Below are 16438 nucleotides of genomic sequence, written 5' to 3' on the forward strand. Positions count from 1 at the left end.
ATTCCACCTCCCACCCCCAGTAAGGTGTGCTTCAATGTGAGACCTGGCATTATGTGTTCTACACTGCTACACAAATATTTGCAGAATGACTTATGTATTCAGTGGATTAATTGGGTCAAAGCAAGTGAGCGCCGAGTGTAAATGGAATTGCAAGATCCAGGTAGAACTCTTATATCAACCATGTACTCATCTGGCAGCTGAGAAGTTGCCCTCCTCACAGCTTTACAGCTATGGAACTCCCATCTCTGCTCCAGGGGCTCATTAAAGTCTCAGCCTGGGCATTTTCTGCAGTCACCTTAATAACTTTGGTTGGGCAGTTATAAAGTAAATTTGATTTCATGATGGTCTGTATATTCTAGGAATTACTGGTCTGTTTTTAAAGGCCTTAAAAAGCCCTCCAGTGGCCTGGCAGAAAAAAAATGCAACGAAAACGGCACCCACAAGGTGTTGACATGAAAATGGTGCTGGTTTGGGGAGGACCTTTAGCAGGTCAAGAAAATATGTATTGCTCCTTCCAGAGGACATACTAACATGTTTGGATCACGTTCTTTCCAAAAAGATTGGATTAAGGCAGGTCGGGGGAAGAATTTATTGAAGATGGGAAAAACTGGAAACAGTATGATTAAAGTACAATGTCACATGGAAGCTTTCCCCAAAAAAGTGTTCAAGTTAGTAAGCCAAGGTGTGTGTGGGCTGGGGGACCACTGTGTAGAAGCATCCCGAATTTGTAACTCCATACAAGTTTGTAACTCCATTCAAGTTTGAATTTGTAACTCCTGAAGATCAAGTGTGTAATTTAAAAAACTGGTACTGCCAAATCTAAAACAAAACACAACAACCACTACTTCCTCCTTGCTCATTTTTTCCCTCCCTTGGTACTCATAACACCCCTCAATGAATTAACTGGCAGATTTTTGAAAACTCCAATCAAACAGAGTCTGCCCATGTGGAAAGACACAGACAGAAACACCCATTTTTTATTCAGTTTTGATTTATATTCTCCTATAAGATCTTCTTTGATTACATCATTGATTTTACACTTTCCTGTACGTTCTCATGACTACCATGTAATGTCTGGTAATTATAAGGCTGTTACTCTATCAGTAGTTTACTACTTTAACAGCTGCTTTGAAGATACGCCAAAAGTTATAATCAAGTTACGTCTAAATGCTCATTTGCATACAGGCGCTCTTTTTGAACTGGAACTGGTACTCATAATTTCATAGGCATTGTTAGCTGTATAGTCATCCACAGAAGAAAAGACCACCATTTCCTACTGCAGTTGCAACCATAAAGGAAAATCATTCTTTCCTCTTAATTAATTGAAAAGTGCAATGATAGAGCCAGAAAAATGGTCTAATGAAAGTCAGAATTGTAATTCTGTGTTTATTTCTAAAGGCTACGATCCTATGCTTGCTTAGCTTGGACTGTCTTACAAGTATTGTGCACAGGCTGTACATTTTTTGGCTGTAATTTTTCCCCTGCTCCAGAGTTTGGGATGCTTTCTGCACTAGCTTTCTTCAACATGCAACAAAGACCTCCTCACTAAATATGTGTTAAGTATTTAGTCATGAACAGGCTCTGCTGCACCCCTGAGGGAGGGTCAGGGTTAACAGCTAAGTGGGAAAGAACATTTGCTGTACTGTGAATAATATATGAAGAATGCTAGAGAGATGCGTATTGTTCCTGCAGGAAACATCTTACACTTCACAAACACTGGCATTTCCCACTGATGTATTCCTGTTGTACACTTGGAAGCCTCGAATGAGGAGCCCCTGATGGGGAAAAGAGAGCATTAACTGAGAGTCCCGGATTTGTGTACTGTTGTGTCTGTGTGGGTGCTCTCAAAGGTTCTTGGATCTTGGAAGAGGCGCTTGTCCTTTTTCCTACGATGTTGCCTTTAACGAAAGTATCCAGAAGTTTTTTGTTTTTCTAAAAGACGGCTTTCTCTGGAACTCCTGGCTCCTCAGTCGAGTGTGAATCTTGGGTTCCTTTCTTTGCTACTATCCCTTTTGGCCTCCTGAACACTTACACTGTTGAAAGGAAACTCATTGGATGAAGAAGTAAAAAGGTAGGCGTTTCACAGCCAGGTTGCATTACGGTTGCTTGCGCCTTCGTGATTTAATCTGCAATGACAGCTTCTTTTTTAACAGACTATCCCAATAGTTTTGTTTCGCTGCATTTTTTCCAGACCTCTTTTGCGGTGGACCCCCCCCCCTTACTTAAATACATTTGCAGCATCGGCCATCAGAATGGGGACTGACTAAGGTATCCAATGGCTGCTGTACCTTTAAATCCTTTTGTTGCCTGTGGCTTTTGTGACGCTTCTGACATTACTTGCTCAGTTGAGGGTCTGGTGCCCCAGCATTCCAGAATAGATCCTTTACCTGAGTAGGGCTAGTTTTTCCTGCTCAGCAAACGTGATTCTTTATTTTTTTTTCAAATGTTCCTCATTGTATTAGGAGCTCAATTATATATAAAAAAAAAAACAAATGAGCACACAATGCAACCTGCTGAAATATAGTCAGTGAAGCCTCTCCCTCTCTCCTGGCAACGAACTGTCCACAAGTGAACAGGAATAAACTAATGATGCACCACAAAGAACCAGAGGCTGCTGTGAGACAGAGGTAAAGAGCTTTAAAGGGGGTGGGGTGGGGATGGCTTTTCTTACTGCCCCCTTTTAAATGCTCATTGCCTCTCCTTGGTGCTTCACTGATTACTTCTTGGATTAATTCTTAATCAGTTCCCTTTCTTGGGGGGCGGAAGAGAGGAAGCTTCAGTTCTTGCATTTTTCTCAACTGCAACCTGTGCTCTTTTTTGTTCGTCATTCTTGTAATTTCATAATTGCATCATGATGAGCATTTAAAAAAAAATGAATGCTCACATTTGTTGCAAAGGAGAAAAGGAGTCCTTAAAGCCCTCCCCCACCTTGCTCCCTTGCTGTAGCAGCAGGAATTATCAGGAAGTAATTAATTAACTCTGCTGTGAAGTTTGCATAAAGCAAATATTGTGGGGAGGAGCAGAAATCTGGTGAACCAGGCTTAATATAGAGTCAGCATGGAAGTCCTTGGAGATGGGCATTGCCAGAAATATTTTTTTAACAAGGAAATCTAGCACTATTGTAAGTGCTGTATGAAACCCCTATTTTAATTCCACTTGCAGCTGGAGGCGAAAAGGAAGCAAGCGTTCAGCACCACATTATGGTCATTGTTTGGAACCACCTTGATTTAGGTAGGGGTATTGAAGTATTGACTGAAGTAATGACTACAGGAGAATTACACAACTCTAAGGTTGACAATGAGGAAATTGAAATTGTTGAAGACTTCCTATTCCTTGGCTCCATCATCAACCAAAAGGGAGACTGCAGCCAAGAAATCAGAAGGAGATTGAGACTGGGAAGGGCAGCCATGAAGGAGCTACAAAAGATTCTGAAGTGTAAGGATGTGTCACTGGCCACCAAGACTAGATTAATTCATGCCATCGTATTCCCTATTACTATGTATGGGTGTGAAAGCTGGACAGTGAAGAAAGCTGACAGGAAGAAAGTAGACTCCTTTGAAATGTGGTGTTGGAGGAGAGTGTTATGGATACCATGGACTGCCAAAAAACAAAAACAAATCAGTGGGTTATAGATCAAATCAAGCCTGAAATGACCCTAGAAGCTAAAATGACTAAATTGAGGCTATCATATTTTGGTCACATTATGAGAAGGCAAGAGTCACTAAAGAAGACAGTCATGCTAGGAAAAGTTGAGGACAGCAGGAAAAGAGGAGGACCCAACAAGAGATGGATTGACTCAATAAAGGAAGCCACAGCCCTCAATTTGCAAGACCTGAGCAAGGCTGTCAAAGATAGGACATTTTGGAGGACATTGATTCTTAGGGTCGCCATGAGTCAGAAGCGACTTGACGGCACTTCACACACACACACACACACACACACACACACACACACATTGAAGTACAGGAGCATTCTCCCAGCGGGGAGAGAGGTGGGGTAGAAATGAATTAAATAAATAAATGTGCTGATCAACCGAGTCTCATGAGAGGAGGAAATAAACCATTAAAAAACACAGGCTTGTTTGTTGAGGTGAGGGGCAATTAAAATCCTCAGATTACTCCAGATAGGGAAGGCGACAGCTTTAGGGGGGGAGGACTTGAAAACAGGAATCCCACACTTGAAATATTGTGTACACTTCTGGTCACTGCACCTGGAAAAGCATATTGTAGAGCTTGAAAAGGTGCAAAAAAATTGCAACCAATATGATCAGGGGGCTAGAGCAGTTGCCCTATGAAGATCGGTTAAAACAATTAGGGCTGTTTAGCCTAGAAAAAGGGGGAGTAAGGGGAGACATGGTAGAGGCTTATAAAATTATGCCCGGGGTCATCCACTGAAGCTGAAGGGTGGGAGATTCAGGACAGACAAAAGGAAGTATTTCTTCACACAGCGCATAGTTAATTTGTGGAATGCACTGCCACAGGATGTGGTCATGACCGCCAAGTTGGAAGGCTTTAAAAGGGGAGTGGACAAATTCACGGAGGACTGGGCTATCAATGGCTACTAATCATGATGGATATCTACTCCCTCCAGTACCAGAGGTAGTATGCCTCTTTCAATCAGTTGCCAGTGGTCTGATACAGCATGGCTCTTATGCTCTCATAAATGAACTTTGGGGCTCAAATCTCACCTTTTGGTCACACTGTCAAGAGAGTCAGGATAAATCAATTTTAATATCCCATCTTGGAACCCTAAAATCAGTAATCCAAATGATTGCCACGACTGACTAACACATCTTTAGTGAGTAACTTTTAGCCTGCCCCCCAAAAGTGTGATTGGTCCCAGAAAGGCAGTTCTGTGCTGCAAGAAATGGGATAAAAAACTGTCAGCCTTAGCTCTTGGCACCAAGAAGGTAAACCTGTGTTCCAGGACTGTATTGTGTGGCAAGGCTTCAGGGTAGTCTTTGTTGAGCGCCCATCCCAAAGAAGGAGAATGTAGTGGTCTTGGTGTAAGTATAGGCATAGATAGCATGATACCTTCTGCCTTTAGCTGTCTTCTCATTCAACACAATTATTTGTGTTCGGTAGGATTTATGTTTTAAAAGATTTTACTGATCTTGTGGCTTGACTGCTTTTGAGAATCTGGCCCACAATGATTGCAACCTGGTGCGGATGGGACAGCACTGGCTGAGGAACAGTGGGGAAAGCAGAGGGGAGAGAAGAACTCAGTTCCATGCCTGCATCTCTCCTTTTCACTCACTCACACTCACATAATCATCCTAGGGACCAAGAACACCAGGAAGACACACAGAAGAGGGAGGGTGTTTTGTTGGCAGAAAACAACTGAAGGATCAGGGTCCAAAGCCTGAGGGGTTGGGGAAGTGTTTTTTTCTGTCGTTCAGGGGTTTATTTTAAGGAGCCATAAATCAGGTCCTCTTGGTTCACCTGAACAGGGAATGAGGCCTGGGAAGGAGGTTTATTACACTGAGCACACAGGAAACAGGTTTCAGGTAATGGTTATAGCTGTCCTTAAGGCTTCTGTATGCGTCATTGAGGTGTAGAGGTAAAGGGTCCAACCTCTCTAACAACCCCACCCTTTTTTGCAGCCTCTGCATTCTTATCCCAGTACCCAGGCAAGTGCTGGGAGGAGAGCAGGATGGCTGCAGAGCAAGATGGCTGCAGAGGGAAAAGAGCAAGCTAGCCACAGTGGGGTTGCAGTGGTTTTACTCCCCATTCCTCACTACCAGCTTGCTTTCCATTGGGAGCTTTATCCCTCATTCTGAGGAGACAGCAAGAAGGCAGAGAGGGAAGCCCTTCCCCTCACTCTCAACATAGAAGGGCTAGTTTAGGTTCAACAGTGGTGGAGAGACTGCCAGCCAATTGTTGGGAGAAAATTGGTACAAGATGTTCTACCGCTGGTATATAACTCCAAAAGACATTCAGAAGATGAATAGGGAGTACCGGGGGGGGGGGTTTGTGTTAGAAATGCAAGAACAATGAAGGGATTTTTATCATTTGTGGTGTTCCTATAATATAGTCAAGAAATATTGGAAAGAAATACATGCAGGAATGCAGAAAATTTTAAAAAATTAAGTTCCCAATGGACCCAAAGAACATGGTACTGGGAATTATACCAAAAGCCATTACAAAAACTTTAGAAGAACTATTTAAATATATGGCAACAGCAGCTAGAGTCACGTTAGCGACAAAATGGAAGTCAGAAGAGTGCCCAGATACAGAGGATTGGAAAATTAGCAGAATATGCGATGATGGCAAAATTCGCAAACTATGTGAATAGAAAGCCAATTAAAAAGTTTCAAGAGAAATGGAAACCATACTACATTTATTCCTCTCAAAATTTGGTGTGAGGGGGAGGGTGGGAACTGAGAGAAATATGTTTGTTGAGATGAAATTTTAGATTAATTAAGATTATTTGTTTTGTATAATGTCTGGATATCACAAGTAAGATATTACATATAAGAGGTAGTTAGGATCATATAATTGATATAAACTAACAAAACACCTACCTCACAAAGGGTCTGTTGTTTATATCCCACTTTTTTGTTTATACCCTGCTTTTCTCCCCATTGAGGACCCAAAATGGCTTATGACATTCTCCCCTTCTCTATTTTATTCTACAACATCCCTGTGAGGTAGACTAGGCTGAGTGTGTGTGACTGGCCCAAGGTCATCCAGCAGCCTTTTGTGGCAGAGTAGGGATTTGAACATCGGTCTTCCATATCCTTGTCTGACACTGTAACCACTAGGCCACATTGGCTCATTGGCATCTTGCTATGAGGGCCTTCTAACTTGATCTTATTATTCCTAGAGCTTCCCTCTGACTCTAGAGCTCCCTGTTTGGAGTGCTGGCTGCGGTCAAGGACCCAATATTTACCCTCTCCCTTGCAGGGAGTTCCAGGTGGTAGCTGAGACTGATAAGCCTGTCGTAATTTATCAATATTCAATCACAATAAAACAGTCGGAAATTGATGATTCAAAGCAGTTTGTTTTTATTGGCCAATACACAAAAAGCTGGTGAAAACTGCCTAAAGCGCAGAGCAATTTCCACGCACATCAAAGGGTTGCAAGCATGGATATAGACTTCGATAATGGGTGGTTACAGAGGCGTAATACACACGTAAGGCCCAACTGCCCAATACTTTGGACATCTAAATTAGAATAGCCTATAACAGCATTGAAGGCATTGCAGAGAAAGTTATGATCTCATGTCCACTAATGAGCAAGAAGAGTTTTCAGTGTCAGGTGCTGCTATGTTTTGATCCTAAGCTACTGAAGTTCTTATCTTGGATCCTCGCACTTGCCAAAGCTAACTAAGGGAGTGTTCCTAGCTGGCCCGAAGAGGGAAGTGGGGGGGGGCAGCTTATGAGAGCATACTAAGATCTTCTATAGCTTCTCTAATTAACTTCTAACAAGCAAAGCTGGGCCTCTTATACTCAAGGTCTTTAACATATGTGTGCTTGGTGTGACTTTATAATGGATGCCAACTCTTATATGCTGAGTCTGGCATATTCATAAGTGCAGATTATACTTTATTGATTACAAAGAATATATTTCAAATCAAAGAATCCATTTTTAATACATTTCCCATAGAATATAATGATTTCAGGCATTACAAGACCTGGTTTGCACAGCAGAAGGGGGAATGCTGCTCTAAGGCAGAGGTCCCCAACGACGTTGAGCCTGTGGGCACCACTGAAATTCTGACACAGAGTGGTGGGCACAACTCCAAATTGCCACCACAGGAGACAGAACTCACCACAAAATGGCCACTACAGGAGGCCAAGCCACACAGACACACACAGGAAGCCCAAGCGCTGGGGGCCAGAGGAGTAATTTATTCTTTAAAAAAATCAAACACTGAGAAACAGGAGTGAGAGACAGGATGAAACCAACTCTGTAGTGACATTATTTTAATCTGCACATAGGGTTGCCAACCTCCAGGTACTAGCTGGAGATCTCCTGCTATTACACCTGATCACCAGCCAATAGAGATCAGTTCACCTGGAGAAAATGGCCACTTTGGCGATTTGACTCTATGGCATTAAAGTCCCTCCCCTCCCCAAACCCCTCCCTCCTCAAGCTCCGCCCCCAAAACCTCCCACTGGTGGCGAAGAGGGACCTGGCAACCCTATCTGCACAGCCAATCAGATCTTCAATGGCCCATCAAAAAGCCCTGCTGGGCTAGAGCCCCACCTGGCCCCACCCACTTTCTAAAAATACTTGGCAGGGGCCAGAAAAAGTGTTGGTGGGTGCTATCTTGGGGACCCCTGCCCTAAGGAATAAAGTCCACATGAGGTTTGTTACTTTAGACAATAAATGGATTGTTAAGGAACTAAGGAAACGAAAAATGAGCATTGTAGCTATCTAAGATAAGAACACATCTTGCCTTCATGGAGAGTAGACAAAGAAGAAGGAAGAGGAGTCCCGAAGAGTAGTCATCTGACTAAACAAAGAACAACAGAACAGACGAGGGGAAGTGTTCAGCAGAAACTGACCTATTTACCTTACTAGCTCAACGGCCCCTTCTGGAGTATTGGTGTGCTTGGTACAATGAGACACTGTATAGTCCTTCACTTCCAACACCAGGGACCATCAGTCATTGTCTGCCAGGGCAGTGATCCTGTAATGCTGTATGCATAACAATTGTCGGGTCAGCAGTAGCCTCTGATGCTGCCCAATTCTACTTATGGATGGCCAATTCTACTTATGGATGGCACTATACCTGGATATCAGTGTATCTCCAGACATACCAACATATTTCCTATTTATGCTTGTTCAGTTGCCATCCCAAACCATTGAGAGGCAGAGGTTAGGATTGCACTATAAATCTCATACACATTTTTCTCCTGTGTCAAGTTAGATTTTCACAGTGGAAAAAAACATTGTTAATGCTGTTTTCAAGGCCATGATATTCAAGTGGATGTTTTTTGCATACGGTAATAGAGCATGATACAAAACATTTACTACTGTGTCTTGTGATGCATTAACATATGACCAAATTGCCTCACGTTAGTCCTGCCATTTCTGCTCAATGTGATTTCCCCCCCCCCCCATTAAATTTGCCAACACAAGTTCACCAAATCATCTAGGGCATAAATTGTCTTCTATATCCTTCATATAGACTTTTTTGAGAATGAAATTGCTATTTATGAATGAAATTGCTATTTTTAATATGTTCTTTACTTATGAAGATTTTAGTTTGTTTTTAGGATGTACATAACCCAATTCCTTTCTCTTTCCTTGTTCTTTTATTATTTTCACTGTAGTCAAATGATCTGGACAAAAATACAATCCAGTGCAGAATTAAGCTTAAGCACATTTAACTCTGCATAAGATGGTGGCCTTTATGTTTGGACTGTTATCACCTGTACAGGAAGCCCTGAAGATGACATCAAGATGAAAACTAAAATGAAAAATACATGCTAGATATTCTTGGTAACCTTTCAGTTTGGTCAAACACTGGCTATTTTGCCAGTCCATTAAATATGCAAATATCTCTTCTGTTTGGTTCTTGTAGGTTATCCGGGCTGTGTAACCGTGGTCTTGGAATTTTCTTTCCTGACGTTTCGCCAGCAGCTGTGGCAGGCATCTTCAGAGAAGTAACACTGAAGGACAGTGTCTCTCAGTGTCAAGGGTGTAGGAAGAGTAATATATAGTCAGAAAGGGGTTGGGTTTGAGCTGAGTATTGTCCTGCAAAAGTATTGTCCTGTAAGTATCAAGATAATGTGCTAATGAGGGTATGGTATGTTAATATGGAACCATTGTATCCTGAAGTGATCTGTTAATGTGTGTAATCCAAAGCTAATCTGTATGGCTATTGTTGAATGTTGTCTTTGTCTGGAGGTTTTTCAGGGCAGGAAGCCAAGCCTTATTCATTCTTAAACTCTCCTCTTTTCTGTTAAAGTTGTGCTGATGTTTATGAATTTCAATGGCTTCTCTGTGCAATCTGACAAAATAGTTGGTAGAATTGTCCAGTCTTTCAGTGTCTTGGAATAAGACCCTGTGTCCTGTTTGTGTCAGTCCATGTTCAGCCACTGCTGATTTCTCAGGTTGGCCAAGTCTGCAGTATCTTTCATGTTCTTTTATCCTTGTTTGTATGCTGCTATTTGTTGACAGGTTTTTATAGTTGTTGACAGGTTTGTTGACAGGTTTTTATAGTTCTCAAATTACTTTTATGGTACTCAATGGTTGATGTGCATTTTGGGAGAGCAAAATTATTTTGGCAGTTTGATTTGTGGTTAAGTCCTCAGGTTCAAAAGGATTTGCTTTAAGGATTTGGTACAGTGTTATGAGTGAAGCCTTTTTGCTGTGTACTGGAAAACTGAATAAGGTATTTTTTATTTTATTTTTCCTGCTGTCAGGGTAAAGGCAGAGAGCCTGTGGAGTCACTAGCCTCCTGCAGGGAGGATTCCTTCCCAAAGTGCCATGCGATGCTTCCTGAGGCGTTCACTTATAGCAGCCATATTTCTCCTTGTGTTTCTGCTGATCAGCCTGGCTGTTTGGACCCCAAAAGACCTTGAGATGGTGAGTATATTGTAAGACTGGGCACACCAGTTCTGAAGATTAGAAGAGACATTGGTCATGCCATGGACCTGTCTTTTCCCTTTATTAGTCTAGGACTTGGAGCAGTTTTCCCTAATGATCATCAGGAAACAATAATTACTGTAGAATTGAGGCAGGCAATGGCAAACCGCCTCTGAACCACTCTCTTGCCTTGAAAACCCCATGGGGTTACCATAAGTCAGCTGTGACTTGATGGCAAAAAAAAAAAAAAAAAAAAGGGAAGGAAGCTGTCCTTTGTCATGTCCTCCATTTTGTCATGTCCTCCATTTTGGGGTCATGTCCTCCATGTCATGTCCTCCATTTTGGGGTCCAGAAATGGGACAAGATACTTTGAAGGAAGCCAAAATAAAATGGAACTCCAATGATGGTAAACATATAATAAATATATTTGTCAATTTGTGTGTCTTGACTAGTACCCTCAAACCTGCTACCTCGAAAGTGTAAGCAGTTGGACCCCTCCTCCTGCTAAGGGTGCCATGAAGGTATGGGGGCCAAAGACTGGCATAAGATGGAGATGTACCACCAGGTCTATGGCTAAGGCCGCAATGGTTACATCAATAAACTGGCCTCCCTTTCCCTTTCCTGTCCCCTCTTCCCTCATTCTTTCTACTATCTTTTGGCCCTCTGCCTACAACTATGATGGGCTTCCTCACCTCGATGACCTAAATTTTATGATAGTAGCTGTAAATTAGATGGCCATTTAAAATTGTACTGTAGTGCTACAAATGTTGTATTTTAACCTTATGTTTTAATATATATTGTATAGAATTTCTTGTTGGAAGCTGCCCTAAGCCCGTCTTGGGATGGGAAGGGGCAGGGTATAAATTGAATAAAAATAAAATAAGAGCAAGACACTGCTCCCCACAAACTGGATGCCTCTCAGAGAGTTTTGGGATCCATCTTGTGTGTTAAGTCTGGGCAGGAAGGGGGTTGGCTGCTGAACTTTTCCCCTGGCCCTAAAGCGTTCCATGCTGGACAATGTGTGTGTGTGTGTGTAAAGTGCCGTCAAGTCGCAGCCGACTTATGGTTACCCCTTTTCGGGTTTCCATGGCAAGAGACTAACAGAGGTGGTTTGCCAGTGTCTTCCTCTGCACAGCAACCCTGGTATTCCTTGGTGGTCTCCTATCCAAATACTAACCAGGGCTGACCCTGCTTAGCTTCTGAGATCTGACGAGATCAGGCTAGCCTGGGCCATCCAGGTCAGGGCATGCTGGACAATAGGGCTAGCTAATTCCCACTGTGACCATTACTTACCCTATCAGCACCCACCCCAGCAATCAATCAGTATTCAAGAGAATATCCCAGGAATTCTCTTGGGTCGTGACCACCCATCAGACCTCTCCTATCTTTTTGTTGAAACCCCGGAAAAGCAATCAATTCTTTGTCTCTGGCTTTCCTGCCATCTTACCTCATACCACCTCAGGACCCATATGTGGGTACAAATATTAGTCCTATGGCCATTTATAGTGTTCTAGATCCATGCATACACCCCTACTTGTATATGGGCTCCTTCCTTTGCTCCTGGAAAAGCTGGCTGTTTTCCTCTTCAGCACTGCTTTTCCTGGACATCCCTTCAAGACTGGTAACTTTCACGCATCACTGAAATCCTATCCAACTTCCTCCATTTTCTCCTAGTTAGCTCTTGTATGCCTTGTGTGTTCATTGGTTGAAATATTTCTTGTTTTACTATTTTTATCATTTAATAAAGCCCTTTTAATTATACAACTGCCTGCTCATTTGAGAGTTTTCCCCACGACTATCCTGGTATACATAGGTTATCGATCCCTTTTTATTACTAATGGGAGATGACATGATCCAGCCTTAGAATCATAGAATTGGAAGGGGCCATCCAGGCCATCTAGTCCAACCCCCTGCTCGATGCAGGATCAGCCTAGAGCATCTCTGACAAGTGATTGTCGAGCCTCTGCTTAAAGACTGCCAGTGAGGGGAAGCTCACCACCACCCCAGGTAGCTGATTCCACAGTCAAACAACTCTTACTGTAAAAAATGTTTTTCCTAATATCCAGCTGGTACCTTTCCGCCCTAAATTTAAACCCATTATTGAGAGTCCTATTCTCTGCTCCCAACTGGAACAGCTCCCTGCTCTCCTCTAAGTGACAGCCCCTCAAATTCTTAAAAGAGAGAAATCATGTCTCCCCTCAACCTCCTCTTCTCCAGACTGAGCATTCCCAACTCCCTCAGCCTTTCCTCATGGGGCTTGGTCTCCCGGCCCCGAACATCCTCGTCACTCTTCTCTGCACCCACTCCACCTGCCTTGCTCGTTGTCTCACTGTTTGAGATACAGAAGCCTACTGTATTGGGCTACAGATTCCATGGAATGTGGTGAAAGTTTCTAACCATTCCTGTTTGTGCTGTGGATCCACAGGAGGAAGCCCAGCATTGGGCCCAGGGTATTGGGATACAACAACTTCAAGCTGACTGGAACCTGCGTAGCCTTCAAAATTTAACCAATGCTACCTTGAGCGTCTCTTATAATTATCTTACCGGCATTCCCCCGCTACAGAAAAGTGAGTACCACACACTTCCAACAGGTGGGCCAAACATAATCAAAACATTGGCAGATGTGCACTGCAAGTCACTTAGAAATGAAAAGAGAATTTATTTCAGAACGTCAATTTTATCATTGTTATTCTGTCCTTCCTCCAAGGAGTTCAGGTTACATGAACACAAAGTTCATCCTCACAGCATCCCACTGTGGTATGTTAGGGTGAGGGTTCATGACTGGCTTGAGGTCACTTTGTGAGCTTCATGACTGTGCAGGGATTGGTTTATTTATTTATTTAGATATTTATACCCCTCTTTTCTCCCCAGTAGGGACTTAAAAGTGGTTTACAACAGCCTTCTTTCCTCCTTCATTTTATCCTTGAAGCAACCATCCTGTGACATATATTAGATTGAGAGCATGTGACTGGCCCCAGGTCACCCTGAAAGTTTCCATGGCAGAGTGGCGATTCGAACCTGGTTCTCCCAGATATTAGTCTGGCACCCCAGCCACCTCACCTCACTGGTTCAAGATCTTCCTACTCTAAATTCAGTATCACTGAACCACACTGGCTCTTTAGGGAAGTTCAGTCACACAAAGGATTGTGGAACAGAATGATTCTCTGCTCGGATCTCATCCTTTGCTCAACACACAGTTGCAAAATGGGGTGAGAGTAATCTTTTACCAGTCCTGTCTCTTGGGAGGGCTCAAAGCAGATGGGAGGAACCACTTTGGTCACTTCCTTAGTAGTACTCTGTGCCTGTTGCACCAGCTTACTTTCTACCCTGGTTGCAGAGATCTCTGCAGGAGAGCCACGTTTCTTCCTCTTCATCCTAGGGCTGGTCTATGACACAACAAAAACTCTTATGGCTGCTGCCAGTGGTAGGACTACCTTTTCACTGCTAGCTTTACACTGCCATCCAGTGGGATGATAGCATATATTATATGAGCTTCCCACAACTTTCCTCTTTTACTGCACCCAATGAAAAGGAATGAATGGGTGAACAGGGATGCTGCTGCTCTTTCCATCCTTTTCTTCCTACAGCTCCAAAACCGGCTGCTACTTTCTCAGCCCACTGGTGTCACAAGCAGGTTTCTGGTTTCATCACACAGCAGGTGTGGGTGGAGGGTGCGGGAGGGAACTGGTAGAAGAAGAGGGCATGAGTCACAGCAGCTGTATCCTCTTCTGCTGCCTCAGAATGTTAGAGACAAGTAGGATCTCTCTTTGGGTTATGATCCAGCAGCAACAGCCAGGGACTTCTAGTATTTTGAGAGAGGGAGAAAATGTTCTCTCTTCCTACTATCTCTATACCCTGTGCATAATTTTATAAACCTATCACGTCCCTCCACTTAGTCATCTCTTTTCCAAACTGAAAAGTCCCAGAGTCTTCACTTTCTTCCTAGTAAACTGCTCCAACCCCTTCATCATCTTGGTTGCCCTCTTCGGTGTCTTAGAACTGCCATAGTGCAGTAACTGGTGTACCGTAATGTGAAGGTTTTTAAATTAGTCAATAAATGATTCATTGGATATATGAAGTGCCATAAGGAGATTCCTGTTACACCATACCAAAAACCCACCATCCTATTTTCCATACAGGCCAGCCAGATAATTCTGGAAAGCCCACAACCAACATGTAAAGGTAATAGTTGCCTCCATTAATTTGCCTACCCTACCCCTTTTTAAGCCATTTAAGCCAATAGTTGTCCCCACATCTTGAAGCAGAGAATCCCATAAGTTAGTTATGCATTGTGTGAAGTACTTTCATTTATCTGTCCTGTTCCCATCCCATCCATTTCATTGAAAAACCATGAGTTCTAGGCAGATTTGTGAAAAGGCAAAAATCATAACAAAACCTACATTTGGCATTGATTAGAGGCAATATGACTATTACTGTATTTGCTAAGCTGCTTTGAATTAATACAGTATATCCTTTTGGTTCCATGTTTCAGAGTTTCTGACCATAGGACTGTGTTCTGTAAAACGGAAGAAAGGGAACTACCTCCTGGAGACGCTGAGGTCCATCTTTGAGCAGTCAACACATGACGAGCTGAATAAAATGGTAGTAGTGGTGCATCTAGCTGATCCAGACCGGGAGTGGAATGTTCAGGTTGTGACAAATATTGCCAAGAGATTTGCTCATCAAATCCTACTGGGCCGTCTGCTAGTTATACACGCCCCTCATGAGTACTATCCTTCCCTACAAGGCTTAAAACAGAACTTCAATGATGCTACAGAGCGGGTGAAATTCAGATCAAAGCAGAATGTAGACTATGCTTACCTCATGAACTTTGCAGCCAACCTCTCCACCTATTACCTCATGATCGAGGATGATGTCCGCTGTGCCAAAAACTTCTTCTCAGCCATCAGAAGGGTGCTGGAATCTCAGAAGGGCTCCTACTGGGTCACCTTGGAGTTCTCCAAGCTTGGCTACATCGGCAAACTCTACCATTCTAGTGACCTTCCCCAGCTTTCTCGGTTCCTTTTGCTCTTTTACCAAGAAATGCCATGTGACTGGCTTCTAGGACACTTTCGACTTCTCCTTACCCAGAGGGAGGTGATTCGTTTCAAGCCATCCCTTTTCCAGCACATTGGCCTCTACTCTTCCTTCCAAGGCACAGCAAACAAACTCAAAGATGAGGACTTTGAAGAGGATCCCGCTGCACTTCCTGACAATCCCCCTGCAGACATGATAACAAATATTGCCAATTTTGAGAATTACTTACCGAATAAGGCCTACAGCAACACAGATGAGTACTTCTGGGGCAAGACGCCCTCAGCTGGAAACTCATTCACAATTGTCTTCAAGCAGCCTGCACGTATCTTCCGTATTCAGATCCAAACAGGGTCTGAAAAACACCATGAAGACTATCTCCAGGCAGGGCTTGTTGAGTTGGGCACCCAGAAGAACAGGGATGGCAAAAGTTGTAACATGTACACCTCCATTGGACTCTTTGAGAAAGGAAACTTTAACAGACAGGGCCTGGAGAACAGCACAGCCTCTGCTCCAGAGTGTATACGCATTGTGGTGACTCGGGATCAGAGTGAATGGCTGATCATACGCAGCATAAGTGTCTGGACAAAGCCCAGTCCCTGAATCAACCCTGTGCTGGATCAAGGACTTTCACAGACTTTGCTTGTGGGCAAAGTCCTCTCTAGGTACAAGGATCCATTGCGGAGCAAAAGGAGATTCTGCACTCTGTTACAATGAGTGGTTATGAAACATACAAGGCAAATGTTTTTGATCTATATGTGATCCAAAGCATTGGATTCTCCCATCCATGTTCTCCAACTATTTTGGTGACTTGTGGTGCCTTCAGTTGCATTCCTCAGGGAAGACCCCTGGCTGAAGTCCTC

At 43.2% G+C, this 16438-nt stretch overlaps 1 protein-coding gene across 1 annotated transcript; it reads left to right on the plus strand.

Moving 5' to 3' along the window:
- The first annotated feature begins 2007 nt into the window (after positions 1-2007).
- Positions 2008-16235, plus strand: LOC130473666 (alpha-1,6-mannosyl-glycoprotein 4-beta-N-acetylglucosaminyltransferase-like). Its single transcript, XM_056845235.1, has 4 exons — positions 2008-2071; positions 10379-10541; positions 12967-13108; positions 15034-16235. The coding sequence occupies exons 2-4, from the start codon at positions 10443-10445 to the stop codon at positions 16176-16178; spliced, it is 1386 nt and encodes a 461-aa protein (XP_056701213.1). The 5' UTR covers positions 2008-2071; positions 10379-10442; the 3' UTR covers positions 16179-16235.
- The last annotated feature ends 203 nt before the right edge of the window (positions 16236-16438 follow it).

The sequence above is a fragment of the Euleptes europaea genome, chromosome 2, assembly GCF_029931775.1.
Source record: "Euleptes europaea isolate rEulEur1 chromosome 2, rEulEur1.hap1, whole genome shotgun sequence".
In the NCBI taxonomy this organism is placed as follows: Eukaryota; Metazoa; Chordata; class Lepidosauria; order Squamata; family Sphaerodactylidae; genus Euleptes; species Euleptes europaea.

Bases quoted from the DNA above. Each gene is read 5' to 3' on its own strand.
- LOC130473666 (XM_056845235.1), top strand. From the start codon at position 10,443: ATGCGATGCTTCCTGAGGCGTTCACTTATAGCAGCCATATTTCTCCTT. The intron at 10,542-12,966 runs GTGAGTATATTG...GTGGATCCACAG, and splicing joins CCCCAAAAGACCTTGAGATG to GAGGAAGCCCAGCATTGGGC. The intron at 13,109-15,033 runs GTGAGTACCACA...TCCATGTTTCAG, and splicing joins CATTCCCCCGCTACAGAAAA to AGTTTCTGACCATAGGACTG.